Below are 17,963 nucleotides of genomic sequence, written 5' to 3'. Positions count from 1 at the left end.
TTGTCCAAACTGATGTCCACCATGGACGTAAGAAACTCTTACGTCCACCATTACCTGGGTGTGGTGCGTCGTGCTGTGAGTCGGCAGAAAGAGAGAGGTGATTTCGCGTTCCTCAGCCGGTATTGCCAAATACCGCGGTCTGCGTTCGGGAACGGTAACGAACGGACGAGTACGTTTAACTGAAGTGACGCCACAGTCATAAAACGGCTCGAAATGTCGTCCGACACCAAAAAACCCTTTATCCGTCTACCAAGTAACGTAAGGCCTTATCACTACGAGATCGCATTGGAGCCCAATTTGTCTACTTTCGTTTTCGAAGGGACAGAGCGCATCGATATCGACGTAAGTCACGCAGCTATTTCGAACGGATTTCTCCTTCAATTTTCCGATCCAGGCGAGGACTGCGCGTGGACGTCACCGTATGGCAAACGTGACCCGTCAAATCGATCACAGTTGCTTTGCTACTTTCCGATGGGTGATATCTTGTACGTTTATCTGGCATATGTATGCGATTCTCTTTTTTACAGGTAAAAGAATCAACCGATACGATTATCTTAAATTGTTTGGACATCGAAATACAAGTCGTAGTATATCTGGACAAAGATGGTCACGAAGTTAAACCGGATGAAATTACCTTGTCGGAAGATGACGAGACCGTAACATTGGTGTTTGCAGAAAAACTCCCCGTAGGAAAAGTTGGCAGCCTTTGCTTTAAGTTTAAGGGCGAAATCAACGATAGAATGAAGGGCCTTTACCGGAGCAAATATACAAGGTAAACGACAAAAGAGAATCGGAACGTGCTCCCATCCTCCATGAGAGTTCAAGATTCGGAGTATGTCGTAGGAAATTTCAGTAACTGCGTATTTTCAGGCCCGACGGGAGCTCGGACTATGGCGCGGTGACACAATTCGAACCTACCGATGCTAGACGCTGCTTTCCTTGCTGGGACGAACCGGCATTGAAGGCTACGTTCGACATTGTTTTGACCGTTCCAAAAAACCTAACCGCTCTGTCCAACATGGTAAGACCGCCGACCCGCGTACCGACATTTAACTCGTCCGTTCGATTCCACCAAACGGAGAAGATCTCTCCCCTTGGATACGCTCCATCCGACGTTTACGTTACAGCCCGTCAAAAGTCATGTGGAAGAGGGCACCACAAAAACCCTCGTATTCGAGAGAACTCCGATAATGTCCACTTACCTGGTAGCCGTGGTGATAGGAGAGTTCGACAGCGTCGAGGGCAAGACGTCGGATGGAGTCCTCGTGCGAGTCTACACTCCGACGTCCAAGAAGGAGCAAGGATCCTTCGCCCTGGAGGTGACCACGAAAGTGCTGCCCTTCTACAAGTCCTACTTTGGCATAGCCTACCCTCTGCCGAAGATCGACCTGGTGGCCATTTCCGACTTCTCGTCCGGGGCGATGGAGAACTGGGGCCTGGTCACATTCCGAGAGACGTGCCTCCTGGTGGATGAGCGGAACACGTCCGCGTCGCGGAAACAATGGATCGCCCTGGTCACGGCCCACGAGCTGGCCCACCAGTGGTTCGGTAACCTGGTCACGATGCAGTGGTGGACTCACCTGTGGCTCAACGAGGGCTACGCGTCCTTCGTCGAGTTCCTGTGCGTGGCGCACCTGTTCCCGGAGTACGACATTTGGACGCAGTTCGTCACCGATACCTACATCCGGGCCCTGGAGCTCGACGGCCTGAAGACCAGCCACCCGATAGAGGTCCCCGTGGGCCACCCCTCGGAGATCGACGAGATCTTTGACGACATCTCCTACAACAAGGGGGCCAGCGTGATCCGCATGCTGCACGCCTACGTCGGGGACGCGCATTTCCGAAAGGGCATGAACCTGTACCTGAACCGGCACAAGTACGAGAACGCCTACACCGAGGACCTGTGGACGGCCCTGGGCCAGGCCAGCAAGAAGCCCGTGCACGCGGTCATGTCCACGTGGACGAAGCAGCAGGGCTTCCCGGTGGTCAGGGTCGAGCAGCAGCAGAGGGGCGCCGACCGGGTGCTCTCGCTGTCTCAGGAGAGATTCGTGGCCGACGGCTCGGCCGACGACGAGAGGGGTCTCTGGATGGTTCCGATAAGCGTGAGCACGTCGGCGGAGCCCCGGGTCGCCCGGGTCACGACCATGATGAGCGAGCGGACCATGAACGTCGTCCTGGAGGACGTGCCGGCCGACGCCTGGGTCAAGGTGAATCCGGGCACCGTGGGCTTCTATCGCACCAGATACGACTCGGAGGCGCTCTCCCGGTTCCTGCCGGCCATCGAGGACCGCAGTCTGCCGCCCCTCGACCGGTTGGGCCTCCTGGACGACCTCTTCGCCATGGTGCAGGCCGGCCACGACTCCACGGTCGAGGTGCTGCGACTGACGGAGGCCTTCCGCGCCGAGGACGACTACACCGTGTGGTTGAGCGTGGTCAACTGCCTGAGCAAGATCGGCGCGCTGATCGAGCACCTGGAGTTCGAGGGGGCTTTCAAGGCGTTCGTCCGGTCCCTCCTCGCGGGGACGAGGGACCGCCTCGGCTGGGACGCCAAGCCCGGCGAGAGCCACCTGGACACGCTGCTGCGCTCGCTCGTCCTCGGGCGCATGGCCGTGCTCGACGACGAGGAGACGGTCCGCGAGGCCAAGCGCCGATTCGAGCTGCACCTCTCGGGCGAGGAGACGCTGTCGGCCGACCTGCGCAGCCCCGTCTACCGGGCCGTCCTCGCCTCGGGTGGCGCCGAGACCTTCGAGGCCGTGCTCGGCCTCTATCGCAACACCGACCTCCACGAGGAGAAGGACCGGCTGATGCGCGCCTTCGGCGCCATCCGGGACGAGGCCCTGCTGGCCAAGGTCCTCGAGTTCGCCATGAGCGAGGAGGTCCGCTCCCAGGACACGGTCTTCGTCATCCTGTCGGTCGCCACGTCCTACCGGGGCAGGCACCTGGCCTGGCGATTCCTCAAGGACAACTGGGAGGTCCTGAAGGACCGCTACAACCGGTGCGGCTTCCTCTTCTGCCGGTTGGTCAAGTCCACCACCGAGAACTTCGTCACCGAGGAGCAGGCCCGGGACGTCGAGGAGTTCTTCGCGGCCCATCCGACCTCCGGCATCGAGAGGAACGTCCGGCAGAGCCTCGAGATCATCCGGCTGAACATCGCCTGGCTCGCGAGGGACACCGAGGACATGAGGAAGTTCCTTCTGTCGCGGGACCAGTAGACGGCCCCGGGACGATTCCTTCTTACTTTTCTACCGAGCGCCGAGACGTTCGTCCTCGTGTACCGCGATTCTCGACAAATATACCGATCTTTTCCTCGAGCCGGAATCACGCCAAGGTCGCCCGACGTCGCCCGACGTCGCGACGGATCGATGGGGCTCGACCCCCTCGACCCCCTCGACCCCCTCGACCCCCTCCGGCGGCTCCCGTGGGGACGTCGGGAATCTCGCGTTCCCAGGAGCGCGCAACCCCGATCGATACCGGCGAGACCCGCTTCCTTCGTTCCCCTACGCCTACCGGGGACCGCGACGGGTTGCGAGAAGTAACCTAGAATTCAGAATGGTCACACGTTTCCGTTTATTCTTGCTTCCCCGCGGAGAGGCGTGGTCGCGCCTCTATATAATATTTACAGCCTTTCAGTCTTCGTAAATATACACGATATACGATAACGGGGACATGGTTCCCTCCACTCACTCTCTCTTTCTCTCGCTAAATGATAACGCAGGAGCGATAACAGCGACGATTAAAGTAACGATACGACGACGGAGCGGCACCGGCGAGGATTCGGTCCTTCCGTCCTCTCTACCTACGTCTACGGAAGGGTTTCCTACGGAGTAGCGACGCAACTTTCCAACGGCAGGTGGCTCGGTCGTCGCCGTTACGGCGCCACCCGAGGGAGGGGGAACGGAACAAAATGGCCGCCACGCAGGACGGACGGAAGCGAATTCGTAGCTCCTCCTCCCCCCTCGGTGTCTCGGGACGAGCCGCGGCGCGCTCGTCCATCTATGTACATTATTTACAGTCCGGCCGACCGGAATCGCCTCGGTCTCAGGAATCCTCCGGCAGGAGCCTCGCGAAGGGGACGCCTCGGCCTCTCGAGCGCGGCGTCGTCCGTGGTCACCGGTCGGTGGTGGTGGCGGCGGCGGCGGCGGCGCCGCCGAGGCCGCTCGTGCTGGCGTTCAGGAGGGGCTGCAGCGGCTGCCGCGGCGACTTGGCGCCGGACGCGTCCTGGACGTTGGTCGCCTCCAGGGTGGTCTGCAGGTCGCAGATGTACTCGATCACCCTCTGGATCACCTCGAGCTTGGAGAGCTTCCGCTTGCGCGGCATGTCCGGCACCAGGGCCCGCAGCTTGCTCAGGTAGGCCGCGACCTCCTCCGCCTCCAGGTCGCGGCGCGTCGCGTGCACGCCCAGTCCGCCGTGGAGGACTCCTCGAGTCGGGGGCACTCGCCCCCCGACGGGGCTGACCACCATCGCCTTCATCGACTTCTCGTCCGCCGAGCCTGCCTTTGCCCTCGAGGGGCACCGGGTTTCGTCGATCCTTCGAACGTCACTCCTAAACTCGGAAGAGTCACCCCGTATATCCGGCCGTATCCTGCCGTATCTCCTGGGACGAGCGACCAACGAGCGACCAACGAGCGACCAACGAACGAACGAGAATCTCGGCGGATCGAAGCCGACTGGCCTCCGCCCCGCTCCGCAGGGATTTATAAGGCCGCCCCTCCTCGAGGCGCCCCTGCGCCGAGCGCTGCGCGCGAGACGCGATCGCCGCCCAGCGATGGACTCGAGCCGGACTCGAATCGGCTCGAGTCGGCTCGCCAGGGCGTCGCGGACGTTTCCCCTCCCGACGCCGCGAGTCGCGTCGGCTCGAGTCCGTCCCTAGTCGGGGGTGTCGGGCGACGGGGGGGCGGGGGCCGGCGGCGCCAGCCACTAGCCGTGACGGTTACCACCACGGCTGCGGGCGCGCTCGCCGACGCACCGATACCGCCAACCTGTACACCGTGATTCCGGCTTCGGATGCTCGCGCGGGGCCCCTCCGCCGCGTTCCACGCTCCGTGACTCGGCGCGTCTCGGCGCGTCTCGGCGCGTCTCGGCGCGTCTCGGCGCGTCTCGTTACCGGGGTCCGGCCGTCCTCTCGCCTTGTCCGAAAGGAGGAATCGCGACTCGGGGGACCCCCTCGTTCCCCGGAAACTCCAATCGGGAACGTATCCCGAGCGCGCCCTCCCCCTTCCCCCCCCCCCCCCGGGAGGAGATCCGACCCTATAATTAACGGCGCTCGCACGTGCGCGACTCCTACAATTAGCCGGGGAAATCGGACCCCAGGGATCGCGCGGCGTCGACGCAGCTGCCGTTCCGCGCGTCGCGGCGCATCTCTCGCGTCCATCCTCCGTCTCCGTCTCCGACGCGATAGCCGCGTCCTGAGGTAGGTGAGCCTCGCGGCTCGTCCGTGGTACACTCCGTCGAGGAATTTCCTCGGTAGCCGAGCTCCCGCTCGTCGAAAGGCCCCGATCCTTTTCGGGATCTTTCGCGAGTCCCCGATCGCGTCGTCCCTCGCCTCGCCTCGAGATCCCGCCGATCGGCCGAGGTGGAGGAAGGGAGAGAGAATCGCGGGAGCGACTCTCGACTCCTCTAAAATTATTCGGCTGAGTGTATCTTGGCATCCAATGATTGCGCGCCGGAGGCTAGAGTGGACTCGGAGTGCACGTGCGCCTTGCACGTGTTACCCGGACCGACCCTCCCGATCCCCTTCCTTCTCTTCCCCCCGCTTCCCTCCCCGCTACCCCCGCCCGGCGGACCTTCCGCGCTCGACCGGACGGCCGTCCGCGGAGGCTCCGACCAATTGACCCTTTTTGTCGCGTCGTCGCCCCTTCCTCCGGGGGCTCCTCGCTCCTCGAAAAACGGCCGGCGAGTATTTTCGCGGTTCGCGCAGCTGCGCAAACAACGGCGCGCGTCTCGGAGAGTCCCGGTCGGGTGCTCGCGTCCTCGACCTCGGCGACCCGGGCCCGCCCGGGTCCGCCCGGGGCTCGGGCCGCGGCCCGTGGGAACGCGTCGGTGGCCAGCTGCGCCGGAGTCGAGCGGGACGGGAAGGGAGGAAGGGAAGAGGGAGCGCGCATTCCGGAGAGGCGCCGGCCAGTCTGCGGCACACCTGCGCCTTCGGTTGAATCACGGCGCCTCTCCCTCGCCGTCCCGCTCCGGAGGGTCGATCTCGCGCAGGTGTCCCAGGTGTCCCTCGGTCGACGGAGACGTTCCGAGCGGAGGGAAAAAATGCTCTTCCTCTTTTTGGGGGATTCGCGAGAGACGGAGGCAGAAATCGGCCGAGCCGGTTTCCCTTGGCCGAGGCCGCTTTCCCTTCTCGCCTCGCGCCTCCGGTCGATCGCCGCCCTTGCGAGGGGCCCCGACGGTCCCGACGACCCCGCCTTCCCTTGGAGAGAGTCTCGCTCTCCTTCGACGGCGCCTCGCGGCGGGCCGGGAGCGCAAGGTCGACCGAAATCTCGGCTACCTGTTGCGGGGGGGCAAGGGGGGCAAGGGGGAAAGGGGGGAGCGGAGGAAAGGCGGCCCGGCCCGTGGGACCGTCGGGCCCGGAAGGGGCCGGGGCGGGGAGGGTCTGGCGACGGACTGGCGGGCGCGCACCTGCGCGAGCCGAGACTCAGGGGCGCACCTAGCGAGCCCCCCGCGAGCCGCCGACGCATTCCACGCCCTTATCTCTGCCCTCCGTTTCGGGGAATCGACCGGCTGGCCGAGGTGCGTCGATCGCGATTCCCGGAAACCTATCTCGGATTTGTTATCGTCGGTCCCGGGCGGAGGAACTCCCGAAAACTTCTCGCGCGTGCACCGGTGCTATCGCGGCTCTCCTCGTCGCGACCGTAGATTCGCCCGGCGAGAACGTCCGAACTCGAGTCCGCGGTATCGCGATAACGACTTACTCGGAAAGGCGAGTACGCGTGCACCGAACGATCCGAGCGCGCCGCGGGACTCACGGATTCGGCCTTATCTCTCCCGAGGACATTTACGGAAAAAATGGAACGTCATCCCGGGAATTGGGCGCGTTACCGCGTCCAACTTCGAGCCGACGTCGACCAAAGTCGCGGGTCCCTGGTCGAGCTTCGGAATCTGACGTACCCTCGATCGGCACGAACCGGAACGCGATCGAAGATCTTTTCCCGTTTTCGAGAATCGGACCCGCGACGAACGATCGAGTCACGTTTCGAAGCGTTTCCCCGGGAGGAGAGTTGCGTAGACCCCTGGCGACATCTAGGCGCAAGCGGTGGAACCCGGTAACGATTTTACGCGACTTTGGGGGCAGATGGCGACACTCCTCCGGTTCCCGCCAACCGAGCTTCAGAGGAGCGAATTCCTGGATCGGATAGTTTCCACAGCTCGTCATTTTGATTGAATTTCGCTCGATGCTCCGACCGTCCGAAAGCGAAAAGTGAATCAGTGAAATACTAGAACATACAACCACGTTTAAGGGGAACAAACTCAACAGGACGTATAGCCCCGTTAGTAAATAAGTTGGCATTAATAGAATCTGCGCGATGAAGATTCTAGGGCCATAACCAATAACCAACCAACCAATCATATAGACATCTAACCTTAAAGAGACTGCGTAAAAGAGCGAAAATCATTTTGAGATTGTTATATTGATCAACTAAAATTAGAAAAAATGAGTTTCGCGTTTGACGCATCGAAGGCACAACCCAACGCACTGCCTGCCACTACCACTGGAGGTAAGGTTATGGACTTTTAATATTTCCATTTTCATTCATGGTTCTTATGTATTCTGTTGATAAATAATTTTAATTATTAAGTCAGTGATTAGATTTTAACAATACAACGAGTTTCAACAAAAATGCATAATATTTTAGGAACGCAAGGATTTTCTCTCAGTGGTAGCGCAGGTGCAGGAGATGCCAGTAAACCTCCATCGACAGGATTTACTCTGATGTCTTCGCAATCTCAGGGTAAACCTGGAGGAATGTTCCCTTCTGGCTTTGGTAGTACGCAAACAGGGTTTGGGTTCGGCAGTCCAGCGACTACTGCGGCCATAAGCTTTGGCTCGTCTCTCGGAACCGTGGCTGCTGCACCGGCAGCGAATGCGGCGACTCCTTCTTCTGGTGCTAACATCAGCTTTGGATTATCGACGCCTGCAACGGGCACTGGATTTTCACTAGGCGGTGCTCCTGCAACTACCGGTGCCACAGGATTTAATTTAGGAGGAACCGCCACGAATACTTCAGGTATCACGAACCTTTCATAACATCGAATTTATTTCTAAGCAGCTTCTACCGTAGTATTTAAATACATGATGATTAATATAACAGGTTTATCCTTTGGAGCACCACTTACCACCACAGCTTCCTCAGGATTCAGTTTAGATACTGGGACAACCTCAACCACTACCGGCTTCCAATTGGGAAATACTACCCTTCCCACCTCTGCCGCTCCTGGAAACACTACGACGACAGCAGCTCCTGGATTCGGTGTCACGCCTAGCGTGGCAGCCACTCCAGCTGCAGCGACGTTTAATGTCAGTGTTCCGACTGTTACAACTTCGACTACTGGGTTTTCCTTTGGGACGGTCGCTAACTCAGCAACACCTGGCATTGGTCTGTCAACTACCTCGGCCTCGAGTGGATTCATGGTGGGAAAACCAACGACCACTGCAGCTCCTGCTATAACTACAACAACTTCTGCAATACAGCCCACCTTGACCTCATTTACTACGTACAAACAATATAATATTTGAAATCATATAAGACAATCCAATAGAGGGACTTTCATATTTTCTTCAGAACATGTGCATACCTTGAACTGAATCTTTTCCGTTTCCTGACAGGGTCAGCTCAGCGACAGGAAACGATCAAACAGCTGCCATAAACTTTTGTCAATTGGAAGAATCGATCAACAAATGGACTTTGGAATTAGAAGAGCAAGAAAAAGCGTTTGTTAATCAAGCAACGCAAGTCAATGCCTGGGATAAACTCCTCATAGCCAATGGTGAGAAGATCGTTTCCTTGAATCAGGAAGTTGAAAGAGTGAAACTGGAGCAACAGCAACTAGAACATGAACTAGATTATGTGGTAAATATATTTTCTTCCTCGGTAGGCTAATGAGAAAGTACCGTCTCATTGATTGAGTAGTATTGTATTTTTTTGATACAAGTAAAAAAGAATTGCTTGCATTTTAGGTTGGTCAACAAAAAGAACTTCAGGATTGCCTAGTACCCCTTGAAAAGGAGCTTGCATCTCTCTCCGTCTCAGACCCAGAACGAGAATACACTTATCGTTTGGCCGAGAATTTGGACACGCAGTTGAAGCAAATGTCGGAGGATCTGAAAGAAATCATCGAACACCTCAACGAAGCGAATCGTTCTCAAGATGCGAGCGATCCAATCGTTCAAATAGGAAAAATTTTAAATGCTCATATGAACAGCCTTCAGTGGTTGGATCAGCGCACGACCCTCCTGACTCAAAAAATACAACAAATCGATCAAATGCATCAAAATTTCAGGCAAGAAAACGAACGAAGCTTCAATCTTGCTTACAATTAGCATACCGAAAACCCTCCTTACGTTTGACATTTTTATTTACTTTTATTGGTTACAATAGATTAAGTTGTTCCAACGGAGTGAAAAACAGTGTTACTAAAAAATCTGGCAACTCATGCATTGCTTACCCTTAGACTCTATTAAGTTATTTGTTTCTCTGAGATCACAGTAACCACAATCGCCATATATAAATTAATTGAAAATGATGTACAAATTTACAAGAAAGTTACTTTTTGAATATACTGGGTGGACTTTTATCAATCCATGCCATGACAAAGCTGCGTTTAATTTTCTGAAGGCATATATTTACACTTTATCCATTCATACTCTGTGATTGTATTATTGAAATATTAGAAAATATTAACAGGCGATCGCAGGTACAAAGTACTGGATTACTACATTTTCCTCTAGACTTAAATGAAGGTTAATTAATCTGTCATGGAGCATGTTACACTTGACTTTATTTGGGTGCATAATTTCCCAGGATAGGAAAGTGAAAAATTTTTTTATATCCACATTTGCGGATACTTCTCTCGCTTTAGCAGAATCCTCAGCACTCGTTGCTAATCCTTGAAAATGTGCTGACACAGTAGCATGATCTGTATCGACTTTAAGAACTAACGTTCCCGACAGGTCTGCTGTGATACCAAGAGTGGGACTCAAATTCTTCATTCTCTCTACTATACTACGAACGTTCTTCAACTGTGGCATATCGATAGATATCTGCAGTAAAGAAAAGTTTTACAATCTGGGCGATACGCTGTCGCTCTCGAATCAAACCTTTTCGGGCAGATTACGTACGTCAAATTTTGGAATGTCTGGAGTTTGGTATCGGTCCCATTCTCTCCTCGGTATAACTCTGACTGGTACGTCGTGCATACATTCTCTGGATTCCGTACTAAGCGAAGGCAATTCAATTTCGATGGTAAGGCAAGGCTGCTGTTTGTTCGTAAGCTTAATCTTTGCGCTCTTTGCCATAATTTTCAAGGAAGTCAAGCTTCTGGCAAGCATTACCGGATCGAGCTCCAAATAAATCTCATTCAGTTCGTCCGAAACTCCTGCCATAGTGTATTCCGAAAAGAAGTGCTTAATGGATAGCTGTACCCAGATAACCGGCGATCGATCTTCGACTGCAGTAAAATATAGGGCATTGGGCATCAAGCGTAAAACGCACATTTTCGACATTCGTGAAATCGTGTTCACGACACCTGAAAATACGGTAACGGAATTCGTGGATAGTGGCAGGCGTAGTATGAAATAATTCGTAGCAGGGCAAACGAATACGATGTACTTACTGGTTAGATCACGCATCGCTACGTTATCCATCATTTTGCAACGAAATTTCATAGCGATTCATCTATTTCCACGCCAGGAATAAAATATAAATAAAACCAGATTTCGGCAACTACGAGGATTCTCTAACTGCAAAAAGGATATCGATTGGGTATTTAAATACAAATTCATCCACGTTGACATTACGATATAATTATGAAATAATTATGGAAAGAATAAATAACGAGCATCGCAAGTAGCGTCGAACCAAAAGCAAAGAATACAGAAGTCTCTATAGAAGCCGAATTCCCGCGTTGACGCTTGATACACAATAAATAGTAACCAACTGAGACGCTAGATGGCAGCACGAGCGAATTAAAGCATTCCTGTCATAATTCAACGGCCAAAGTTCGTTGTCATTGGATTGTCATTGAAAGAGGTCACAGAAGTGGTGTGCAGTAAAAATAAGGTTCATTTCCGTTGAGCTCCGTCTTGACTTGCATACAAATTTTACTCCTGTACTAGTCTTTTATCTTAGTTTGTTCGTACATTTTTTTTCAAACTGTTAATCAACTTTTATCGAACATACAAGATGTCATTTTTTTCAGCCATTCAATTTTACGGAGATGACAAGTGTAACGATAAAAACCCAAGTTCATGTCGGTCAAAAGCCTGGTACGTCTGGACTGCGGAAGGCAGTAAAGGTTTTCCAACAGGAGCACTACACCGAAAACTTCATTCAGGCAACCTTAAACGCACTCGAAGATCGACTTTCTGGTTGTACCCTCGTTATTGGTGGCGATGGCCGTTATTATGGAAAAGAAGCAACCGATAAAATTATTAAAATTGCTGCAGCAAATGGGGTATACATAATATTAACTTGGATTAATTGGTTTTAAGTATATCGTAACTGATACATTTATGTGTGAAATATTTAGTAACTTACAATCCGATTCATGTAGGTTGGTAAGCTGATCGTAGGTTGTAACGGAATCCTGTCGACACCTGCAGTTTCCACGATAATACGAAAGTATAAAACATTGGGTGGAATTGTTCTGACGGCTTCTCATAATCCCGGTGGTCCAAATGCTGATTTCGGCATTAAATTTAATTGCGAGAACGGTGGCCCTGCTCCGGACAATGTTACAAACAAAATTTATGAGAACACAACGACTTTAACAAGTTATAAGATCGTTCCTGATATCAAGGTGGACATTGACAAAATTCAAACGGTCACTTTACAAATCGATGGAAAACCATTTACCGTCGATGTCATCGATTCGGTAAAGGATTACGTACAACTTATGAAAGAAATTTTTGATTTTCCATCCATTAAGAGCTTACTGCAAGGAAGTCCACAAAGACCACCATTTCAAGTTCTGATCGATTCACTGAACGGAGGTATGCACTACCGAAATGTAACCGATGACGATATCGGTTGAAATATAATTATAATTAATATGCTGCATTACTTTTAGTTACCGGACCTTACGTCAGAGAAATTTTTGTTAACGAACTTGGCGTTAACGAATCAAACGTTGTACACGTAATTCCACTGGAGGATTTCGGTGGTTTACATCCAGATCCTAACTTAACGTATGCAGCAGGTTTGGTAGACGCCGTTAAAAATGGTACATATGATTTTGGTGCGGCATTCGACGGCGACGGTGACAGAAATATGGTACATACATGTTTCATCTCGCCATAGCAAACAAAGTAAATCGCTAACGATAGACGATAATTATTTTATAAACAGAAATGGCCCATTTTAGATACTTGGAAAGAAGGCATTCTTCGTTACGCCTTCGGATTCTCTGGCGGTATTAGCTGCCCATTTGGAGGCAATTCCATATTTTCAAAAAACCGGGGTCAAAGGCTACGCCAGATCCATGCCAACGAGTGCAGCAGTCGACCAAGTAGCCAAAAAGACGGGTATATCATTTTTTGAAGTGCCAACTGGGTGGAAATATTTTGGTAAGTCTCATGTCACGTTTTAAATTTCTTATCGACATCTTTCCGGTCACAACGAGTTAACGTCTCTCCTCGATTATAAACGACTTATTTCTTAAGGTAATCTAATGGATGCTGGTCGTCTGTCCATCTGCGGGGAGGAAAGTTTTGGTACCGGATCGGATCACATTCGCGAAAAAGATGGCATTTGGGCATGTTTGGCATGGCTCGGTATCGTCGCAAAACTCGGAAAATCGGTCGAAGACATCTTAAAAGATCACTGGGTTCAGTACGGTCGAAATTTCTTTACCAGGTAAGCACGGTTACGTACAAGTAACGAATTTAATAAGTCGCACGTGCAGCTACATTCTTTATCAATTGAATGTCAGATACGACTACGAGAACTGCGATGCCGACAAGTCTAACGACCTGATGCAAGATCTGGAAGCAAAGATCAGCCAGCCAGAATTCATTGGCACGAAATTAACCCGAGAGGATAAGACCTACGTGGTTAAGAAGGCAGATAATTATTCCTACACGGATCCAATAGACGGAAGCGTAGCTTCCAAACAGGTAAGCCTTCGCGTTAAATTTTACCGGCATTAGCGTTCACCGTTGCCCCGCATTTCCGTTACAGGGTTTACGTATATTCTTCGAGGATGGGTCTCGCTTGATCTATCGTCTATCCGGAACGGGGAGCTCGGGGGCGACGATACGGATCTACATAGATAGCTACCAAACGGATCCTTCGACTTTTGGATACGGGGCGGAACGAGTGCTCAAACCTCTGGTCGACATCGCCCTGGAACTGAGTAAACTAAAGGAATACACCGGCCGCGACGCGCCAACGGTCATAACGTAACTCGAAGACCGCCTCTCGTTGGACATTGTCAAGGTTTCCCCAGGAGGAAGAACCAAAGGCCTCAGGTTAAAACGGCGGGGGCAAGAGGTGGCTCTGAATCTCCCGGACCGAGAGGGAATCTTCTTACGCTCTGGTGTAAACTATGATTCGCAAAAAATATCTTCATCACCGCCGAGTTATTTCTATACCTTCCGTTAGTCGGATTTTTCTAAAATCGCCTCGAGAGTAAACCAATGGAGGAAAGAGCATGCCGCCCGATGACCGAGTCGATCCGAAGGAAGAGTTTATCGCGACTTTTACCTAGTGGTCGGGAGGAAAAGATCCCGGTTTAGGTTTTCGCGCTGGGTCTTGGTCCGCGGCTCCTCCGACCTTGTCTTACCGCAATCGATACGTTTACGCAAGGTCGTCCTCGTTGCATGCGTTCACCGTGCGATATCGCGCGAGCAACTGACCGCGTTCAAGGTGTACCTTGTATTTTCCACGTCGAACTCCGACGGGCCCGGGAGGCGGCAGGGGTTCGGCGGGGTTCGGCGGGGTTCGGCGGGGCCCGACTGGGTCCGGCCGGGCCCGATGGCCTCGACGCGGCCGCCTTCGAAAGGCGCGCGCCTGCGCGCTGCCGCCCGCCGCCTCGGTGAAAGTGCAGCGGATTTTGCTTTCTACCTTCCAGTGACAAATACGTTACGCGGCCGAGCCGAGTAAAATGGACGGTGGCTGCGTAGACGAGCCGGAAATCCGCGTGAATCCGCGTGAATCAGCGTGAATTCCCGACCCTGCGAGGGGAGGACCCTCCGGTCCGCCCTATGCCGTCGGCGAGGCGTCAGTGAGGTTACGGAGGAGACGTCGCGAACATGGGGTTCGCCGGAGTCTCGGGTCGCCGCGCGCTCCTCTATGGGACGTGCCTCGCGATCCTCTTCTCCGTTCCCGGCGAGTCCAAGGGTACGTAGCTCCTCGCGGCCTCTTTGCGTCTTTTCGCCTCGTCCGAGCGGATTCCCGGACGGCGAAATTCCGGACCGACTCCGGCCTCCGTCGATCCGGGAATAAATCGTTCCCACGCGGTTCTAGGCTTTAAGGACCTTAAGCTAAAACGACCGAGTTTGGATAAAAAAAAATGGGTTTGGTACCTCGTGGCTTTCAGATCCTCGAACGTTTCCCCTCGGCCATCCGTCCGGGCCGACCTCCTCGGACAAGTACTCGCTGCTCCACGAGAACAACGTGATGGGCTCGTCGAGAGTCGAGGCGATCAAGGGGGAAGAGGACGCCTCCGAGGCGCTCTTTCCGAAGGAACTTTCCCCCGCGTCCTCTCCAAATTCTTCTCTCTTCTCCGCGGAGATCGCCAACGCGACGTCGCCGTTTCGCCCTCCGGAAGGAATCTCGCGAGACGCCGCGGCGGCGATCGACAAAAGAATTTCCGCCGAGGACGGAATTGCCGAGAATTCCTCCGCCGAGTTCTCGGATTACTCCTACTTCTCCCAAGATTACGACAACGCCCCCGGGGATCGACGCTCGAGTCCAGCAAATTTCGCGATCCCCGGGGACGCGGTCCGCTCCTACTCGGAAGTCGGACCAACCGGGGAGGAGTATTCCAATCCCGCCGAAACGTCCGTCCTCATAGGCGAGGCCGTGGTGTCGGTGGTAACGACGAAGAGCGTCGTCAACGGGACGATCTCGTTCCCGTCGACGTCCTCGCCGACGTCCCCGCCGACGTCCCCGCCGACGTCCCCGTCGACGACCATCGCACAGATCTCGACGCCTCCCCCGCGCGATCCTTCCCTCGAGAAGAGCGCCGAGGGTCGAGGCGACTGGACGAGCTACGACTACGAGGAGTCGACCGAGGAGGACTCCGGAGCGTCGGCCTCCTTGCTCTCCGACCGGAACGCCACGGAAAGAGCCAAGGAGGAGTCGAGCTCCAAGAGGCCCAAGCCCCTGGAGTCCACCGAGAGCATCATCGACAAGCTCGACCGAGTCCAGTCGGAGCTGTCCAGCGGTCTCCTGGGGGGAGGATTCCGACCGAGCGTAGACGGGGCGAGGGTCGACCCCGGAGCCGTTCGCTTCCGGAATCGAACGAGACCCGTCGGCCCTCCCACCACTGCCAGGAGCGCCGACCTCGTCCCCGAGCGAAACGCGAGCGGCAAGAGGGTCGACCCGGTCGCCTCGAAGTCGGGCGGCCCCATGGACAGCCTCGAGGGCCTTATTCCGCCCGACTACTTGACGACCGGGCCCGTCTTCCCGAGGATAGGAGCGAAACGACCTCTCGGTCTCCCCGCGCCGAGCTCGAGTTCCTCCGGAGGCAGCGAGAGAGTCGCCCTGGCGGTTCGGAACGTTAGCGCCGTCCTGCCGAGAGGAGAGGAGGACGACGTCGGTCGGAAATCCCTGCTGAGCGACATCCTGGCCAAGTCGAGGATCGACGTGGTGGCCCTCCTACCTCCCGACTACCAGAAGAAGGCGAACGCCTCGAAGTCCGAGACTCCCCCCGAGTCTGCGGAAGGCGCGAGGAAGGCGAACGTTTCGGACAAGTCCATCCAGAGTCTCTTCTCGAAGGCAAAGATCGACGCCTCCCTTCTACCGCGGGACTACCTCGCCAAGAGCGAGAAGCAGGCGCCGAAGCGTCGGCCCGGCGTCAAGGAGGCCTCCACGACGGCGAAGCCCGGGGGCTTCAAGATAGTCTTTCCGAGTCGACCCGGGGGAAGGCACTCGGGGACCAAGGTCTCCACCCCGCAACCGACGCGCGGCCAGCGACCGACCGTAGGCGCGCCGCGGATCCAGAAGGGCTGGCCCACCAGGTAACCGGAAGAGCCGAGGAGGCGACGCCCCGGAGCGCCCTGACCGCGATTACTCGACGTGTTTGCAGGGCGACCACGGAGTTCACAGGGTGGCCGACGGTTTCCACGACCCCCATCTCGATAGCGAAGCTCCTCGAGGCCGCCAGGACGGCCTTGGTCCTGCCCGCCGACTACCCCGCGGATTCGACGCGGAGCACCGGCCCGAGCGTGCCGACCACCGAGGCGACCACGACGACCACCCCCGCGCCTCCGAGGCCGACGACCCCGGGACTCTGCGAGGAGGAGTGCGAGGTGGCCGGGACCATTCGCCTGGTGGGCGAGACCGCTCGATGGGTGCCCGGACTGCTCGATCGGAACACCCAGGAATGGCAGCGACTGGCGACCGGGGTCGAACACGAGGTAGACTCGCCAGGTTATCCCCTTTTTTCCCGATTGCTAGCTCGACCCGCCTCGTCTCCGTGTTTCAGCTGAACGCCGTCTTCTCCGAGTCCGCTACCCTGAACGAGTGGTACGACAAGATCAGGATCGACTCCTTCAGGTGAGTAGACCCGAGTGTCTCGAGAGAGGAGGCGGTTCCGCCGTAACGAAGAAAATTCCGATTTTCGATCGGCAGCCAGGGAAGCGTCCTGGTCGACTATTTCGTCGAGCTCCGGGGACTGAAGAGAAGCGTCAGCACGCAAGACTTGAAGCTGGCCTTCCACGAGTCGCTGCGCTCGGCCAACGACTCTAGGGGACACGACCGAAGACTCGGGAAATTCACGATCGACCCCAAGTTCACGGACTTTGTCGGTAAGGTCGCCCCTCGTCCCTCCGAGCCAATGGTTTTTCCGATCGTTCGTTTTCCGCATTTCAGTGATACCGAAAGCGGCCGCGCCGCCGACCAACCAGGACGAAGACAACTTGATACCTCAATGGGCGATCGCGGTGATAATTATAGGAGTGGGCGGTTTGCTGTTCATCGTCATCTTCGGGGTTTCGGTGGTAAGTACCGCGACGGAAGGGACGCCGAGCTCGGGACTCCATTAACGAATTCGACGTCGTTTAGCTGATGAACCGCGCCAGCGTGTCGAAGGTGAGACAGCAGAAGACGACGATATTCGACGCGGAGCCGGCGATCAGCGTGCACACCGGACACTCCGTCCCGGTGCAGAAGACGAGCGACTACCCCAAGCCGGACTTGCAGTCTCTCTGGAACGACGCGGACGCCACTTGGTACGAGAAATCTGTCGACTCGACGTCTAACAGGGTACGTTACCGTTTCCCTTCCTCGAGTTCTCCCGCGAGAAAAATAATCTCTACTCCTACTTTTCAGGTTCAAGTCGACGGACCGTTCCCAAACAGGAAGTACAAAATGTACGACAGCTGGCGATCGGAGTGGAACGGATATTACAACGACGCCGCTAGGAGTAATGGCAAATACGTCGATTACGACGGTACCACGATATCTTCCCGTCGACCCGAGTACGATACGAACTTTTGAGATAGAATCGGCCACCCTCGATTCGACTCATCGCGCCCCTAACGATCGGGGACATCGAGAACATCGAAAGACAATTAACTGGTT

The 17,963-nt window shown here is 55.1% G+C and overlaps 6 protein-coding genes across 8 annotated transcripts; 4 read left to right on the top strand and 2 right to left on the bottom strand.

The window, feature by feature from the left end:
• Positions 1–38: 38 nt before the first annotated feature.
• LOC105701836 (puromycin-sensitive aminopeptidase) lies at positions 39–3,311 on the top strand. Its single transcript, XM_012428947.2, has 4 exons — positions 39–342; positions 528–772; positions 871–1,021; positions 1,128–3,311. The coding sequence occupies exons 1-4, from the start codon at positions 214–216 to the stop codon at positions 3,210–3,212; spliced, it is 2,610 nt and encodes an 869-aa protein (XP_012284370.1). The 5' UTR covers positions 39–213; the 3' UTR covers positions 3,213–3,311.
• A 232-nt stretch (positions 3,312–3,543) lies between these two features.
• Positions 3,544–4,654, bottom strand: LOC105701837 (DNA-binding protein inhibitor ID-1). The gene has a single exon (XM_012428948.2). It carries the CDS (start codon positions 4,468–4,470, stop codon positions 4,108–4,110), a length of 363 nt encoding a protein of 120 aa, XP_012284371.1. The 5' UTR covers positions 4,471–4,654; the 3' UTR covers positions 3,544–4,107.
• A 2,627-nt stretch (positions 4,655–7,281) lies between these two features.
• LOC105701749 (nuclear pore glycoprotein p62) lies at positions 7,282–9,775 on the top strand. The gene is made up of 5 exons (XM_012428774.2): positions 7,282–7,715; positions 7,854–8,225; positions 8,310–8,712; positions 8,825–9,068; positions 9,176–9,775. The coding sequence occupies exons 1-5, from the start codon at positions 7,652–7,654 to the stop codon at positions 9,536–9,538; spliced, it is 1,446 nt and encodes a 481-aa protein (XP_012284197.1). The 5' UTR covers positions 7,282–7,651; the 3' UTR covers positions 9,539–9,775.
• Positions 9,776–9,871: 96 nt separating this feature from the next.
• LOC105701750 (checkpoint protein HUS1) lies at positions 9,872–11,221 on the bottom strand. Its single transcript, XM_012428775.2, has 4 exons — positions 11,151–11,221; positions 10,831–10,957; positions 10,337–10,743; positions 9,872–10,258 (listed from the first exon to the last, which is right to left on the bottom strand). Exons 2-4 carry the CDS (start codon positions 10,880–10,882, stop codon positions 9,896–9,898), a joined length of 822 nt encoding a protein of 273 aa, XP_012284198.1. The 5' UTR covers positions 10,883–10,957; positions 11,151–11,221; the 3' UTR covers positions 9,872–9,895.
• LOC105701748 (phosphoglucomutase) lies at positions 11,138–13,789 on the top strand. 3 transcript variants are annotated; one of them, XM_012428773.2, is made up of 8 exons: positions 11,138–11,276; positions 11,416–11,670; positions 11,770–12,208; positions 12,286–12,488; positions 12,580–12,781; positions 12,878–13,070; positions 13,147–13,330; positions 13,395–13,789. In XM_012428773.2, the coding sequence occupies exons 2-8, from the start codon at positions 11,434–11,436 to the stop codon at positions 13,617–13,619; spliced, it is 1,683 nt and encodes a 560-aa protein (XP_012284196.1). In that variant the 5' UTR covers positions 11,138–11,276; positions 11,416–11,433; the 3' UTR covers positions 13,620–13,789. The 3 variants fall into 3 exon arrangements, with proteins under 3 accessions (XP_012284196.1, XP_012284195.1, XP_012284194.1); XM_012428772.2 differs by having other exon boundaries at positions 11,206–11,325; XM_012428771.2 differs by having other exon boundaries at positions 11,217–11,348.
• Positions 13,790–13,929: 140 nt separating this feature from the next.
• LOC105701747 lies at positions 13,930–17,888 on the top strand. Its single transcript, XM_012428769.1, has 8 exons — positions 13,930–14,555; positions 14,755–16,399; positions 16,468–16,798; positions 16,867–16,937; positions 17,013–17,188; positions 17,253–17,380; positions 17,445–17,645; positions 17,712–17,888. Exons 1-8 carry the CDS (start codon positions 14,468–14,470, stop codon positions 17,877–17,879), a joined length of 2,808 nt encoding a protein of 935 aa, XP_012284192.1. The 5' UTR covers positions 13,930–14,467; the 3' UTR covers positions 17,880–17,888.
• Positions 17,889–17,963: the final 75 nt, after the last annotated feature.

This window comes from Orussus abietinus, unplaced genomic scaffold, assembly GCF_000612105.2.
Source record: "Orussus abietinus isolate OABI.00-Male unplaced genomic scaffold, Oabi_2.0 scaffold24, whole genome shotgun sequence".
Lineage (NCBI taxonomy): Eukaryota > Metazoa > Arthropoda > Insecta > Hymenoptera > Orussidae > Orussus > Orussus abietinus.
The sequence above is the reverse complement of the archived record's forward strand: the minus strand, read 5'-3'. Positions and strand labels throughout refer to the sequence as shown.